The 17,664-nt window shown below is 40.7% G+C and overlaps 1 protein-coding gene across 1 annotated transcript; it reads right to left on the reverse strand.

The window, feature by feature from the left end:
• Positions 1 to 41: 41 nt before the first annotated feature.
• Positions 42 to 12,166, reverse strand: BCL2L14 (BCL2 like 14). Its single transcript, XM_052690482.1, has 6 exons — positions 11,836 to 12,166; positions 6,576 to 7,016; positions 3,933 to 4,097; positions 2,956 to 3,023; positions 2,070 to 2,342; positions 42 to 1,370 (listed from the first exon to the last, which is right to left on the reverse strand). Exons 1-6 carry the CDS (start codon positions 11,846 to 11,848, stop codon positions 1,329 to 1,331), a joined length of 1,002 nt encoding a protein of 333 aa, XP_052546442.1. The 5' UTR covers positions 11,849 to 12,166; the 3' UTR covers positions 42 to 1,328.
• Between the last annotated feature and the right edge of the window lie 5,498 nt (positions 12,167 to 17,664).

Genomic DNA, 17,664 nt, shown 5'->3' on the forward strand with positions numbered 1-17,664 from the left:
ACACATACATGTTCAAACAGCAGCAGCTTGCTACACGTAAGTTGAAAATTTAAGGTTTATTCGAAAAATATTTCATCTTTTATGGTATTGCATATTTTACACCCCCAGTTAAAATGCTTTTTATCACTTTCATTCAAATTCATAATTTGTTAGTAAGTTCCTCATGCAATTTCGACTGTTAACATACTTGCACAGTCAGAATGAGTACCTGTAATAGAAGAGCATCTTACTGAGGGGCAGAGAGTATTTTCAGGAAAAAACAACTCTGTACTGGAAAATCACGGAAGCAACACCATGATGGTACAGCTTCAGGAGTTGTTCCAAGTTCCCTCTCCATCCACCAAGGATTTTCAGGGGATGGAAGTCATGACTAAATATGTCACAAGTCAAGACTTAAAATAATGTATAGCTTAACTGGAATAAATCTCTGCTTTTAATGACAAGCTGTTATTCCTTCCTCTGCCACACCTACAGATTCAGGAACTCTAATGAGTTCGTTCATCTTCGATGCCTGAAAGTACACTTCTGTTTACTGAGAAATCCCTGAGATTAAAGAGCATCAAGCTTTTCTATAATGAGAAATACACAACAGAATAAAGTTTTAAATTTCTTGGATAAAAAATCTCTCACCATGTTTGTATTTTCCACTTCAGTAGAAAAAATAGCAATATAAAAGCCAACATCTATTGCATTATGCTCTGAAGAGGTTTAAAACAAAAGAACTCAAATTAAAACATCTTAAGGTAGATCAAGTCTATTATCTTGGGAGAATGTGGAAGGCACTGGAGCAAATAGCTTCCATTAGCTTTACTCAGTCCCTGTCAGAATTATAAGATGGCATGAATAGTTTGGAGAAACTAACCAGGGAAAGGGAGAGAGAGGCACCACTGACAGTAGCATGTAGGTACACCTACTAACAAGGTACACAGGACTGGTAACTGGTGGTACCACACAAAACTGGCAGTGCACATCTTGACTGGTTGATGGTTTATTGACTCCAGTGGTTCCTGATTGCTTACCCTTCTTTTCCTCCCATTTGCATTTTAACATCCACCTCTAGGAGCAGTCGCAAGCAACTCTACGCAGAAATCTAACTGAAATCAATGTCCATGAGGCTGAGTGCTCCAGAGAAGTTGGAAGTGAATTCATATCCACTAAAAAGTACATCAATACCTACTTTGAGAAAGTGCTGTTGTACCCATCAGACTTAGAAATAGAACAGTCAAACATTCCCCGTGAAAAATAAAAATACATAGCCATTGGCATCAAATTCTGCATGTTCCTTAACTGTAGGCTCAGGTACCCTGAAGAATGAACTCAAGTCACAATTATTCTACTTCTTCTTGATCCAGTGAACTCAAAGCCTTGTCCTGTAATAGAGAAAGAAGAGTTAAAAAATTTAAAAGCAATGATGACTGATCCTAGTTTCTATTCTGCTGGGGTCAGTCCAGTAGAATTTCCTGACCTCACATGCTGTCTATTCCAATGGACATATGCTTTACAGGGGTTTATGAAGTACAAATCTACTAGGACCTCTTGCCTCTCAACAAGGTAGGTAAACAAGTTACAAAGGGCAGCAGCTCTGCACCACTGCTGACAAAAAGCACTTTGCACAGTGCTGTTGAAGATAAATAGATGTTCTTGTGTATGCAGAGGTGAACATAAAACATACCATAAGGGCAGACTGTATGAAGTTATGAACTGCTATGCTGCTCCCAGAACTTGCTAACAGTAGACTTCAGGGAGAAGGTTAAGATTACGTCAAGCATGTGGTGAAGTTTCCTGATGTCTTTCCTGGACCTCAGGTTTTTGTGGTGGAGAGTCTGCCTGTGCCAGGAATAGTGTGTTACGCTGAGCAGCCCTCCACGAATGTCTCCTATTAATTTTTGGATCTATGTAAATAAACAGCTTGCAGCATAGAAGATGTATTTTAGCAAGCAAATCCACAGCTTAAGCACACATTGTGTTCAAGAATAACTTTTAGGTTTGATTTGCATCTGGCCCATGCTAGTTCTGTGAAAGTATGTACTTCTAGATTATGCATGAGTCGAGGGAGGCAAAACTCTTACCCAGCCCCCACGATCACGAATCCAGGGACTGAAGTGCTCTTGGAGGTACTTTAATCCAAAGCCCATGACCAGGTTCATAGGATGGTTGTCCACAGCAGTAAGTCTGGTGGCAACTTCCAGTGCAAAGGCAACTTTGGTGCACTGTAACTGGTCTTCTGTCTCGTTTGTGGAATCTGCTGAGACATTCTCCAGGAATGAATTGGTGAGCCTCTCGAAGAAGGCATAGGACAACATATCTTCAAAACGCTGATAGAAACTCCTGTCTTTTTTGAACTGAAAAATAAGAACAAAGGTTGAGCCGCTTCTGTTGTAATGGCTTTATATTCCCTACTTGGAAAGGAGAGCATCTCTAGATAATATATGCAATACAAGCTGATTGTGGTGTTGAATGCAGATGATACACAAACCTTGCATCTCACTGCAGAGCTATTCCTTCAGGAAATGTCTCTACATTTTTGTCTAAAAAAAAAAACAAAAACAAAACAAAACAAAACACCTTTCTCTATAGCAATTCCTAAAGCTGTAGGTTTTCTTTTCCTCCACTGAGAACAATATGTATGTCAAATTTAACTCAAGCACAAGAGGTTCTCAGAGTCAGTCCAGTGTCCAAAGTCTTGCAAAAGTGAATGGGATTGAGGCAGATGAACCTTTGAAGTACACATCTTTTTGTTGACTTCCTCCTACATTCCAACAGAGATCTGCACTAGTCTTCTAGTTCAAAGATTAAGATTTCAGAATGAATGGTGGTGGATTCAGAAAGCCTCAAATGGTGCAAAGAGAGGTTCAGGATAGAGATAGAGAGGAGGGCTACAAAACATTCACTCCTGGCAAATGTGTAATTTCTCTCTCCACTCTAGCCTGTGTAGCTCTTGAAAGCAGGACTTACCCTTTCTTCTAGCTGATCCCCTGATTTTCTTAACAGTGCAACTATTGTTTGTATTATCTTTTCTTCATCTGTTAAAGAAAAGAGATTGACATAAATATTGCTGTCTTCTAGTAGGATCCAGAGAGCAAAGCATGGCAAAGTCTTTATGTTACTTAATCATGAAGAGATGTTATTTTGTGGCAAATTCACAGAGTATATCCAGGATCTATAATCTCAAAGTTCTAGTCTGCATGGAGTAGGCAATACTTTTTCTCTGCACGATGTTTTGCTCCAGTTAAGAACCTTGGAAGGAGCCTTAGTGTCCTGCTGCCAGCCCTGTAAGCTTTGAGGTATGGCTGATAAGAGAACAAAGCAGCAGATAGCAAAAGCTGAAGAATATGGACTCGAAATTAGTGGAGGAAATTCCTCTCCTGATTGCCAATTGCACTTTCTGCAACTTATTAAAACAAATGCTGGGTTTAACAAATTACAGAAAGTGTAAGCATGACAGGCTCCCTCTTGCAACCAGAAATCCTGAGGAAGCTTGCACTAACTGCAAACTTCTGCAGATGCCATGGAAGACAGGCAGTTCAAACATTCAACAGATGTTGCTGGTCAATCTTGTTCTGTTGCTGAAGAGGGACTGACATCATTGTTCCAGAAGCAGGTCTTTGTCCTAAAAGCCCTAGCAAACTGTTTTGCTCCCAGTCCTGCCACTCCTAAGCTCTGCTCTGACACCTTGTATCACTTTGCTGTCATTCTCCTTTTGCATGTCACACCTGCCTGGATTTTTAAGGATGTTGCTTTTAACTGCAGTAGCAAGTAGCAAAGGATATTCCTGAAATATGGGCAACAGGGCAGGAACCAGCAGAGTAAAATCCCCCTTCACAGCATCTTACCATAGAACTTCTGAGTGCTTCACCATTCCTGAAGAAAGTGCCTTGCTCTGCAACACCAACCTGAGCTATTGCCTCTGAGAATGAAATTCCTCCCCTTACCATTTCCTTCACCCTCATTTTCGTCAGCAGTATCTTCACTATCTTGTTCCAGAGCCCGGGTATGCACCAGCATCTTGAATGCCACATTTGAAGGAGGTGGCTGAGGCCTGGTAGTCACAAGCTTGGAGAGTTTGTCTACAATGTGATTGACATCTGCTTTTTCACCTGGTTGGGAAGAAGGGTGGGAAATAAAGAAGGTAAGTAATCTTGGCCAGAAATATTTCAGAGATTTACTTGTTCATATGTTTGCTGAGGTGGAATACCAAGAGATACAGCTTCTACTGCTGGGGCTTTGTTGTTTCCTGAGATTGGCTGGTAATAATTTAGAGAGAAATGCATTTCCACCTTTCTCTAATATTTGAACAGCAACTAACTATACGTAGACCATATGGAAGAAAGGATGAGCGTTGCCCACTAGCAGACATCCTTGCAACTCAGAAGCACAGCACATATTAAGAAACAGGACTGTGAATCACAGACCTTATTATGAGGGTGAAATTGCCCACAGTTGGTTCATCTATAGGCCCAGATTCAGGAAGGGTGATGTAGTTGAATGCTCTCTTCCTAGTTTCCCCACGTTAACTCTAAGCTAAAGAGAAGGCTTCCCTTCAGAGGTACCTCTAATGCAGAAACTTCTCCTGTCCTCAACACTGTTGTGTAAAGAACACACAAGTAATGCGAAGACTCAGCATCCAGGAGCCAGACTGGCTTCATCCACCCAGCAATGTGACCTTGTTGGCCTTCCCTCTCACTGAAGGAACTCTGCCAGGCTTCCTGCCACAGCCCAGGGAACAACAGGCATTACTGTAAGACTTGCTTCAGCTAGAAAACACTTGTCTTCACAGTGAGCCTCGTGGAGCTGGGGATGCAAGTGCAAACTCTCTTTAGGGGCATCTCCAATGCAACTGGCAGACCAAAGCTCAGCTGTGGTCTGACCCAAAACACTTCACAGATTCACAAGCAGAGTTTGTTGTGAGGTGTTAATGCAGCCAGTGAAAACTGCATTTCTAGGGTGGTGAATTAAGCCCCAGAATTTCCTTCCTCCCATTCACATACAGAGCCACTGAATTTCTAGGAAGATGAGTGGGCCATTTGTGACAGTGTATGATTATGTCTTCAGAAACCTAAGATTACTGGTTTTAGACAGAACATGCTGTCCTTGGGCAAGCTATCCCACAGAGCAAGTGTGTTTTGCAGCTGTCAGTAGTGCAAGTTATAAAAAATAATGTTTTAGGAATACGGTTAGCAATCTGCTCAAGGACAGTTCACATCTGGATCAAAGGCCAGACACCTGCTCCAGGGAGGTAAATGGGGAGCAAGGTGAGGTGCCACTGAGGTCTTGCTGCCACCTGCAGAGACCACGGTCATGAGTTGGGAGGACCATCAAAACTCCTGAGAGCGTTCCTTAGCAAGGTTAAATGAAATGGAAATTAAAATTGACACAGCTGATTGTGATATCTGGATCCAGATGATGGAAGGTTATGGCTAGCAAAATGTATTGGGATGACACAGCGCCTCTTTATTGGGAGACGCTGTGGAGTTTGGCAGCAGGGAGAATTAGGATCCTCTGGTGGGCAGGATCTGGTCCAAGTTAGTTAAACTGATCGAGAATGGAGTGTTAGGCTAGAGAAGTCAGCAGGTGATAAATTTTAGGAATATTTTTACATGCAGTGAAGTAAAGGAGAACTGCTGTGACACCAAGGTCAGTGAGCCATCAGGATCACACTGGGACCAGTCAGACAAACACCTGTATAAAATATGGCAATAGATCATATGCTGTATTTGGTGATTTAATGCAGATACTTCACCATCCTCTCTCAATCTTTCATGAAAAGTTAAGGTATGGGTCACTTTCCAGAGCAGGGAAAAAAAACAAACAAACCAATTGCCTACAGTGCAGCACCTACATGGGGCCAGAGTACAAGATGCACATGTGAACTGATCACGAATGTCGAATGCATAACTACCACCACTAACTCTCCTTCTAGTATATGGAAGGGCAGATCCAGACTTGATATGGAAAATGCCCTCCTCAAAACCCTATAACCTCCCCAGCTCAGTCTCACACAAGGCATTATTTTTAAACCCATCTCAGTCAGGATCTGAGAAGAGTCCTGTGGCAGTGATAACAAAAAGGTTTATCTAACTGTGGAAGACTTTGATGTTTCTGATACACAGTGGGATTACAAGAGGCAGCCCAGAGACATGGACTTCTCCCTAATTGAGGCTGGCTGCTTCTGACTGCTTGGCACCAGAGCTACAAGGAAAGCCTTGCACTTCAGACTATGTTGTGGAACATACATTCCATGGTAAAACTCTTTGAAAAGGCCTTCAAACAATCTCTCTTCCTTGATTTTAGTGTGGTGATTTGCAGTCTGTCCAGTGCTTCACATTTTCACAGGTATGAAAATAAAAATCCAAAGCTCATAACAAGCAGTTGCATAATATTTATCTTCATATGATGAAAAACCAAAAAGGCTGGTCAGAAGCATGAATCTCATGTGCAAGCACTAGTGATGATCTATCCAGCAATCTGACTTCCTAAATGGAAACCAACAGCACATGATGAGCAATTCATAAAACATTTAACGTATTTAGCGAGTAAATGAAGGACAGACAGCAGAGGAAAGAACTAAGACATACTTTGCTCCTGAAAACTCCTTTTTTGAAGGCTCCCAGTGCAGGTGTCAGAAGTGGAGAAATCTTCCATTCCACTGTTGGGTGCACGTGTTTTTGTGGGACTTTGCTGCTCTGCTCTCCTGTAGAAAAAGGGCAGACAATATCTTGACAAGAATTTTTGTTTGGGTTGCTTTTTGCTTTTCTGTTTCTTTGCACCATGCTGCAATTCTGATACTTGGTGTGGCCCACTTTTATCCCTTTGATGTTGGATCTCCCCTTCACTCCTGATTAAGGATGATGTTTTCAGCACATTTGCCTCATTTTTCAGAAGTTTCTTATATCTGCTGGCTGGCAACCTCCGTTGGGCATAGGCCATGAGGATCCTGTATTCTATAGTGTCTTGCTCATTGTCTTCCAGCAATATTTCTTCCATACTGACATCATTTGGTGAAGACATCTCAGCTCCTGCAAGAACATACTCTTAGTGTTAATGGCTTAGGGAACAGCCTGTTTTTTCATAAGTACTACCCAATACTTGACATGACTAAGGAATATTTCACTAAATGCCTTAAAAACCCCAGTGATAGAAATACTGCATTTCCTGGAAATCATAGAATTACTGTTTTTTAGAAGAGAATTTGGTTACTAAGCAATACCTCAAATGGTTATCGAAGCAATAAAATAAATGTAACAGGAGATACAGTACTCACTTTTAATTGCATTTTGTTTGTAGTTTTTTCTTTCAGTAGTTATTCAGTCCAAGTGATATTTGCCCAACACCATTTTCCCTTACTGAAAGGCAGCTTACGATACAAAATATTTGTCCCAAACCCTTGGAGTGTTCATACTTCAAAGAAAAGAAGTAGCTCATTTCAGTGGGTAAAGGGACTGAATCCTAACAGCAGTCACTTATTCTGGAGAGGCAGAAGCATACAGTAGGAAGCATTAAGAAATTCAAGGAGCATTCAATAGTTGGGGTGCAGCACAGAAAAACAGGAGACGTCATAATAGTACCTGATTTTCAAGTTGGAAAGAAAAATGTTTCATCAAAGCACTGCAAAGGAAAGGCCTGTACTGTGCTCAGATCATGCCACAAAGCAAGCATCTAACTAAATACAAGTTCTGCTGTCAGAGGAAGCATTGACAAATCCTGATTGATTTAGGTGGAAAACAGACAAAAACTGGCCCAAACATTAGGAAAAACTATGATGATATATTTCATATTCTCAGCTGTTCTTTCACTACAGAGGACCTGAGTCAACAATCTTACACGCTTGACTGTGTGCAATGACTGGGGTGATGGCATCATTTATTGCAACTTGTACTTGTCTAAACAAATATAACAATCACAAAGCATGCATATGCATTTTTCCACCTTGCTGCATGCTCTGGCATTGTAACTTAACTAGCCACTGTCCTGCTCAGTGCAAAATATTATTTCATGTTTACTTTGCACTGGACTCCTTTGCCACTGAGGCTCTGAAGCTAGAGCATCAAAAGGAAGAACAAGGAGTGTTCAGCTGTGATGCAGCCACCCCTCCAGTCACCCCAGTCACATGAAACCGCACTCTTATCCTGCAACTGGGGTTTCTGTTGTCTACAAACAAAAATAGGAAGCTTTGTTCCCACTGCCTTCTCCTGAACAAGTACCAAATTCATATGCCCTCAGGTGCAGAGGAACAAATGTAAGCTATTTTCTTCCTGCCTGGAATATCATTCAGCTATTTGCAACTTTGAATAAAACATTCTATTTGAAACTTTGAATAAAACAACCAAATGGATGCTCAGATCCTAAGTGTGGAGTCACTCGGAAGTAACTGATTAAGTGGAAAAAAAAAAAAAAAAAAAAGATTTCCATGCCCCAGAAAATGATAGAAAGAAAGAAATCTCAGTTGATTGATTGCCTCATTTAAAATACTACTTTTAATGTAAGATTCATTTTGTTAAAGTTTCAAATTTCTAACTTTGTAAGTAACTTTAATAAAATCATTTATGTCACTATGTGCCATTCTACCTACATCTGCGGAAAGCACCTGATGTAATCAAAACTTGGACATGCCACATACTTCCACCATGCTAAACTGTTTTGTGGCTGTTAATGAGACAAAAGAGAAAAAGAGAAAAAAAAAGATTAAAAAAAGTCTTTCTTAAGAAATGTATGAGCACCAAAGATTAGATTATTAGCACCAACTCTAAGCCCCTGGCTTACATGTACTCTTGGTTCAGCACTGTCCTTATCAGGAAATGGGAAGGGGATAAGGAAAGGAAAGGAGAAAGAGCCAAGGAGAAACCCTGGAAATATCACACTGTAGGTGTGATGTGTCTGTTCCTCTTTGCACTGCTAAATGCAGCAGTGCAACTCACAATCTGCATCACTTTTTAGAGGCTATTCTCTCAAGAGAAAGATCTGTATCCAGATGCTGTGCTGAGATGTCACTAGTTTCCACAGTCACTTTAGAACAAAGCACCAAAGCAACGAGAATGGAAACTGTGTGACAGGTGCAGGGGGAGAGAAAGATGGGGAAAATTCCAACACTTCCATTAGTTGAGAAAGATGACTTGTTTGTCTTCCAGGGAACTTCTGTATTAATTCACTCCACAGGTGAGCCAAAGTGTGATTTCTCAGCTGTGTTCAAGTTAAGCTTCTGACTCACCACTCTCCCAAGCAACCTGTTTCCAATACATGGCAACAGCCTCTCTGAAATTTTCTTCCTAGCGTTCAGCTTGTTCAGTTTTCTGCAAGCAGTGTGTTGCACTGTCTAGCTGTTGGGTGTGTAGAACTCTATATCTAAACTCAAGTGGCAAATTTTCTCACTGTTCCCTGACTGCACACCTGATTGAGAACAGATGACACAGGTGACAGACATCTCTCTGTTGCCTATGAAGAGTATCCAGTCCTGGCCTGGTGGGGGGCCATTCTGCTTGAAAACTCTTGCTCCCAAATTCATTCCAAAAGCAGTCCTTGTTTGCTGAGCACAGAGGGAAGGGGGAGAAGGTGACAGTGGCCACTCTCTTGCGAGTTGCTGCCTCCAAATACTCAAGGAGTCAGCAAGAGCTTGATGCAAAGGAAACTAAAAGCAAACTGTTACGAGAAACAAACCCAGCAGAGAAAAGGAAGTAGGAGCTTGAAACACAGGAAAAGCAGGGAGAACTGAAATGCTGCAAGACTGAAACAGGCTGCTTCTTCACTGTGTGCCAGGAGGGGATTACTGGTGGACATAACAGAGATCAGACACCTAACACCAGAAACCAACAGAACTTAAAACAGAGCAGGCTTCCTCATCTCTATTGGGTATATAAAACTAAATAAAACTAAAAATAAAACTAAAAATAAACAGTAATATAAATATTACATAAGCTATAAACAAATTACTTTAAAAATAGAAGTTTCGTTCCCAAACATCAAAAAGAATGATCTGTAATAGCATAAAGTAATCAGCACAGTTGTATAACCTAGAATCTCACTTGAACAGTATGTGTTAAGAACTGGCCTACCCAAACCAATCCTGAATGTGGCTGTACAGATAAAAATCAAGTAAGGGTTCAAAGGTTGGTGTTCAAAGCAAGGCTAAAAGCAGGAGGTATAATGTAATTACAACTTCCTGGTACATAACAGCAAAGGAGCACTTGCTCTTCAGACGCAGCTGTAGAGTTAAACCTGCTCCTTGCTCCTTACTCCTTCTCAGGCAGCCCCTGAGAAATGAAACAAATCATTCTGATAAAAATGTAGTATAGAAGCTTCCATACTGAGACATTTTTTTCCTATCCAACTAGATCAGAAGAGCCTAAAAAGAGAACGAAGTGTAGTCTGTATGTTATGTGTTGTATCGCTCACAGAGAGCAAGAAAAAGATATCACCACATGCTGTTTGGTGTTTGGACAGAACAAGTAGTAAACTTGTTTTGCAGCTCATTTTAAAGTGTGAAACCTTAATTGTTGGCTTGTATCTCTCTTTAGAATTACTTCTTACATACATACTATAACCATATTTCCCTAATATCCCATCTGATACAATCTGGGGACAGGATAAGCTTTTTGCAGAAAGAGCACTCAATTTGCATGAACGCTCCCAGAAATAAGTTTCTACTCAGAAAGTTTTTTAATGCAATCATTGATCTTTTTTGGCAAGTGCTTGGAAGTCCATCTGAACACAGAATCTGCATATTATTTCCTAGAATGATTAAAAGAAACTTGAAGGATCAGATGATGGAGGGTAACAGCACAGTCTCATTCTGTCTACTTAAAAATACTCTGGTCTAAATTATTTATCTTTGGGAGCTTGCAGACCTCAGAGGAAGTAGTACTACTCCCTTCTGCTTCAGTATATTGTGAAGATTCAAAAGTAGGTGAAATAACTTTTTATTTGGAGGATGCCCACTTCTAGACCCATGTTTGGCAAAACTTTGTGAAGCCATGTCTTGGCTATGCCATTTCTTGAGTAGTACACTTCTCTGAAAGCAGTATTTCATGCCTATTGACTCAGGCATTGTCATAAAACCCTAATTGGTTTGTTGTTTTCTGAGCAGGAGAGTCTATGCTGTTTTAAACTGTACAAATCCTGTGGAAAGCTAGTATTACACTTGAGGCCACATCTCTCCTCAAGTACTGCAGTGCAGTTTCCTCCAGAATGGAAAGCAATGAGACGCAATTTGAAAGATTATGTGCTCCTTATTAAATCTTAACTGAAGAGAAACCACACAGTTAGTAAACGGTTACACCAGCATGAGGATAAACATCCCCAGTGGCAACAGATTCTTCATGAAGGCTGTTGTGCAAGAGATACAATGCATGCTATACAGAAAGGTCTACACTGATACACTTCTTTCAGAGAAGTTATATGCTGGCCTGTGCCAGCCCAGAGGTTTTTGTCTTACACAAAGACAAAAGGCTGCCCCACACTCAGACTTGAGAAGATCTATGTAGCCATACACCAACTGGCTACATAAATTCACTGAGGTACTCCTGAGTTTTAAATCCAGTTTTCCGCGGTTAAATGTGTTGCAGTTGGAAGAAGAGAACTTTGCTCTACTTGGCTATGTACATCAGGCACACCATCAAACATAGCAAGGCTTGTACAGAAGTTCCAAAAGTCCTAGGACAGTTCCCTCCTTTGCTTTTTGACATCATAGCTAAGCCTGACAGGGCATTGCTTTGAATTAACCATGATAAACGTGGCAATTTAATCCATACACAAATAAGATTCAGTGAACCCCATTCTGGATTATGGACCATCAGGCATTATACGTAAGAAACAAGGCTCAGAGAGGAAAAGGGTATTTATTACCTTCTGGATCCATTGCACCAGCAATACGGTGTGCCTGATGATCTAAGCTCTTTCTCCTTTTCTTCCAGTGACTACACTTCTTTCTTTGGTAGAACCAGCCTTTTAAGCACAGGAGTTACCTTCACAAAAAAAGAAAAAAAAAAAAAAAAAAAAAAAAAAGAAAAAAAGAAAAAGAAAGAAAAAAGAATTTAACTTCCTTCACTTCTTCTATTTAACATTTTCAGTCTCACATGGAAATACACGCGTAAAGCTTCACTACTGCACTTCCAGTGAAGAAGTGACCTTGCATTTCCTTATGAGAACAGTGTTCAAACATCTCACAGCTCATTTCATAGAAAGCAAGAAGGGTGGAGCCTTCCCTGGAGCATGTGACTGGTGCTGAGCAGCAAGTAAGGCAAGTGGGAAGGTCTACAACTGCTCTGGGCTGCTTGCCAAGTATGTTTTTTTCCTTCAAAAAAAAAGGAAGTATTTCTTTCTTTCTTTTTTTTTTTTTTTTTTGTTTTTTCACTTCATGGTAAAAATTCAATGAAATTATCATTTTGATACTGATTTTTGTACGTGCGTGTGTTCTGAAATCAACTGTGCCTTTTCTTCTGTAAATAACCACGAAGGATTCTTTTTTTTTTTTTTTTTGTATGTCTTTGAGTTGTATTTTTTTTTTTCAAAATCTTGTTAAACATTAATCAGATGAAATAGATAAGATTATTGTAACAGTGCCATGGTTGACTCTCATGACTCTCAATATGCTTTTCACCATGTCAGTGGACTTTCATTTTCACAGTGATCTTGTAGATGAAGCTGCAGGCTGAGAGGGGCTGGGTATATGCAATTGAGCCTTGTCCTGCCACCCAAGGGAGTGAACTCTTTCATTTCTCAGTGGTGCTCAGAACCAAAGGCAAAGGACTCGAAATATCACACTTGGGGTCAGGGCAATCTCAGAATTGTGTGCAGATCAGGGGAAGAATTCAATGAAAGCAGTCCTACAGAGAAGAATTTAGGAGTTCTGGTGGATGAAAAGCCAGACATGAGCCAGCACTGCGCTCTTGCAGCCCGGAAAGCTGAAAGGTGCTTCAAAACAGGGGTGACCAGCAGGGAAAAGGAGGAGTCTGAGGTCTCCAGCACAAGAGGAATGCAGAACTTTTGGAGTGGGTCCAGAGGAGGGGCACAAAGATGATCAGAGAGCCAGACCACCTCTCTTATGAAGGACATCTGAGTTGAGCTGGGTTTGGTCAGCCTGGAAAAGAGAAAGCTTCAGGGAGACCTGATGACAGCCTTCCAGTACTTGAAGGGAGCTTATGAACAGGAGGGAGAATGATGCAGGCTGATATCAACAGGGCAAGGGGAACGGCTTTAAAGTTAAATGGGGAGATTTAGGTACTGGAAGGAAATTCTTCACTCATACTGTGGTGAGGTGCTGAAACAGGCTGTGCAGAGAAGTTGTGGATGCCCCATCCCTGGAGGTTTTCAAGGCCAGGTTGGATGGGGTCTGAGGCATATCTAGTGGGTATCAGCCCCACCCATGACTGGGCATTTGGAAGGAAATGGGTTTTATGGTCCCTTTCAACCAAAGCCATTCTATCATTCTATGAAATTGAAGTACAGGAGGTTCCCTCTGAACACCATGAAGAACTTCTGTGCTGCGTGGAGCGCTGGTACAGATTTCCCAGAGAGGCTGTGGAGATCTTCAGAAGCTGCCTGCTCTGGGTGGCCCTACCTGTGAAGAAGTTGGAGCAGGTGGACCTAGAGGATCCTGCCAGCCTCAGTCATGTTGTAGTTTTGTGATTTACCCATGGAGGAGAAAGAACTGTAGCAGTCACAGACTGTCAGGATGCTGATGAGGAAGACTCGCCACTTGAGGGACGTGAGTATTGTAAGGAACACCTCTGTCTGCTGGCTTTTTTCCAAAGTGATGAATGTGCTCATTGAAAGAGAAATATAAATGGAGCCAAATTTTGCATTTCTTGGGAGTTTACTGGCTTGGAGTTTGCTTCGACTTTACTGGCTTATAGAAGCCTTTTGTTCTTGCTCGCTGAAGCTTCCCCTTTTATTTCCTGCTTTACCAGGGCCAGTTGACCTCAGAGCAGTAACAGCAGATATACAGCCTGTGTGTTATGGATTATTAACGATCTGTCATTTGTGGACAGCAAAAACTTCAGTCTTTTTTTTTTTTTTAAGCATTTGTTGTACCCCAATGCAAAATATACATTCTTCACTAAGACAAGGGGGAAAAAAAAACCCAGCATTTGAGGCCCAGAAAAGGGAAGAGCAGCCTGCTGGAAACAAGGAAAAGAGCTAAGCAGCTATCACTTTTAAAGAGACATTTTGTGTTTTATAGCACCAGATGAAGAGTGAGAGGACTGAGAACAAAGTAATGTTTTTATGCACTCCTTTCCTACAGAGTTTGTAGTTCTGTGGCATATCATGAAAGACAGAAAAAAAACTGCCCATTTCTCCACCTGGCAGTTTTGTTAACCTTGCAACCAGAGCTGGATGTATGCCAATGGGTAGTAACTTTTGGCAAAGCCAGACTTTGTGGTGTTGAGTAGCACCACTACACATGGAGCCATGACTTTGTCTGAGACAGTTACTCAGCCAGCTCACTGCTCCCATCAGTTTCTGCAGCTTCCCACCTCAATCTCCAAACACCCCCACACCCTGAGCAGTTGCTATTCTGGTGACAATTTCAAGGTGCTGTGCAATCGACATACCTGGACCACCAAATCCCCTGGGGTATTTAAGAAAGAACATGAGTTAGACCACATTTTATACTGACATCCCTGGCTGCAATCAGGAAAAGCAGTAGCTCATTTTCTGCCTTGGCAGAAGTTTCAGGTTTCTAAAACCTCTGTGTGGAGGGACCTAACCGTTTATTATAAAGCAACAATAGGAGGAGGGATGTCTCTAATGTTACAGCCAGCCTGGGCAGACGTGAGTGCGCAGGAAGGCTCAGGCTAAGCGGGGCTGCTCTTTTCACTCTTGTGGTGGATTTCTCAAACAAACAGAACCAGAAACAGTCCCAGAGGAGGCAAGATGGATGTAAAAGATGGATTGTATCTTGTAGATACAATGTAATATCTTTTTAATGCACTTTATTTTTTGCTTCATTGTGCTTCTCTGTTTTCCTCCCACGGCTTTTCCTGCTGAGGAAAATTTATTTTAATAGCCTTTCCTGAAAGAGAAGTGCAAACATTGTGAATAATGGTAGTATTATTCCCTGTTATATAGGAGCTTCACATGTGGTTTCTCTTTCAGTTCTCAGTCCCTTCATGTTATTCCTTGAATTATGACTCAAACCAGGTTCTCTGTTTTGCTTGTGTTACCAATCTTATGGGTTTTTCCTAGAGTCACCTTACAGCTTCTTCTCTGGTTTCTAATGTTTACCCTTGCCTACTATCTTCTGTGATTTCTCCACCTCTTTTTAAATTTCTCATTCACCTTTATATAACTCAGCCAAGCACCTGATATTGATTCACGCAGTTCTCTAAAAAAAGAGATCATTCTGTTAATTTCTTTTAACTTTCTTTTTTTCTTTATTATTTTTTCTTTTCATGTCTCACCTTGGGCAATTTAAATTAGTTATAAGATAGTTCCAGTTCTGTTTCTTAGGCTAACTCCCAGCCTAAGATCTGTGGCATCCCAACCTTTGCTTTCCACAGCCTGTATAAGAACACTTAAAAATAAAACCACTGTTCCCACTGCCTCTCAGAGTGGTGACTGATCTGTACTGTATGTGTTAGGCCAAAAGCAAAAGAAGAAGCCCCTGATCAAGTAGGAGGAGCTTATGATCTCTAGTGGCAGAAACTACTTGTTTCCAGAAGAGAAAAATAAATCAAAGAGGAAAAAAAATTCTTTGAGAGATGGAAAGCAGCAGAGAAATGGCGGCAGGCAGCGACCTCCGGTGGGCGCAGGGCCTTCAAGGCAGGTTCTGACCGGTGCTGCCTCTTAATTTAGACTAGATCCATTTTTGAAACTATATTATTATTTTAATTTAAGTCAATATTTCCAGTCAGAGAAAAATACTGGATCAGAATATAAAGTATTGCAAAGCGATCTGAGCTGCCTTGATTTGCACAGCTACTACAGGGTGGGCAAAGCCTGGTTGGATCACACAGATAGCAGATACGTAAGTCTCAGTAATTAAAAGATGAAGAATTTATCATTTGGTGTTAAATTAGGATAATAATTCCCAAAGGAATAGATGGAATAAAATTTCTGGCTTCCTGAGGAAACTATATGGTTTCTAAATTTTGGGATATCCATTTCGTGCAACCCTTTGGCGATTACTACCATGTTTTTTGACATTAACAATAAACTGCTTTTTCCAATTAAAGCCATCTGTGTGAATAAGGGTCTTCTCCTCAGAGACAGAGATGCTGGGTTTTCAATCTTACTACTTCTCTGGCGTTTGCTAGTCCATTAGTTGTAACACTTAGCACTTCCGTAGTGCTGTAGATCTCTCAGATTCTGTGCCACCATGAGGGCCCTTAATTCTGTAAATGGGTGTAAGCAGATGGATTGCTGGTCTTGTGCAGAGCCCTGCAGAAACTAGCAGGGCCTCCTAATAATACATAGGTCTGAGGTACTTCCCAACAACAGTGATGCCCTCTGCATTTCTACCGTTTTGGTTCTCCAGAAAACAGCCTCCCTCAAAGGCAGCCATCTCCTCTCTGGCTGGGGCAGTCAGGGGCTGTGTGGGATTATGTGGGGTTATGTTGGGCAGTGCAAAGCAGTGCAAAAAAAAAAAACAGTTCAGTGAAATATCTTTTCTTTGACTCTAAATATTTTATGTCTTCAGATTTCCATTCCAAGCTGGTAGGACACAAGGTAATAAAACAGCCAACGTCCCTGCAGAACAGAAGCTGTGATTTTCACTTGTCCTAATTCCCATTCTATGCCCAAAGGTGCTTTGCTTCTTTTTTTGGTACAACAGTAATTGCACTTCATCTTCAGGGCAAAGAGGGATAGACTCTGGAGATTGGGTTTTTTGTTTGGTTGGTTTTGTTTTGTTTTGGAAACGGTGCAGTGTATTTACATTCATAAAAGCTGAAGAGGCAAAGTTTTTCAGAAATAACTTTCAGTTTACAGTGCCCAAGAAGCTGAAAACAGGAATCAGGATCCTAATTAATTGTTAGGAGAAGATTTTCTAATTGACTTAATTAGTAGCATATCAGGTGTAAGCCAATTCTGTGCTGAAATCTCAAACCTCTTGATAGACATGGTGAGAACTATTTGAATTTCAAAGTGACTTTCAAGCTATTTTAAACAAATTTCTGTGTCTATATATAATGAGAATACTATATTTTCACTTTCTTTGTAACTCTGACAGCTCTTAGCATTTCCAAGTGCCACTGTTTCTCAGTGGGTTTTACAGTTTTGTTGGATTTTTGTTTTGCTATTTAAGATATGGTAACAAAAGAAATGTGCATCAAGTTCTGCTTACTGAATAGAGATGCTGAAAATGTTGAGTGATTTTCTGAAAGCTTCCTGGGATTAGTTTATAATGGATCATTTCGAGTAAAAAAAAAATAAAACCTGGGTTTTAAAGAAGCATTGCTTTTGGGGTTAAAGTAATTTATCTTCACATCCCTCAGAAATATAGTTCAATCCAGCTTTGGTTATTAAAGAAATAAAGTTCAAAGATCCACCATTAAATATTTAAAATTCACTTCTTTAGATCAAGAGTGTCTAGAATTTTTTAGTAAGAACAGTGCTATTAACCAAGTCAAGCTAATACCAGTTTTCATACAAAGAATTTATAACCAGGTAACATTTATCACGTGCTGAATGCTCTCCACACAAGAGGATGCTTATTCATTGCTGAAAACCTTA

Source organism: Tympanuchus pallidicinctus, unplaced genomic scaffold (genome assembly GCF_026119805.1).
Source record: "Tympanuchus pallidicinctus isolate F22 unplaced genomic scaffold, pur_lepc_1.0 scaffold27, whole genome shotgun sequence".
In the NCBI taxonomy this organism is placed as follows: Eukaryota; Metazoa; Chordata; class Aves; order Galliformes; family Phasianidae; genus Tympanuchus; species Tympanuchus pallidicinctus.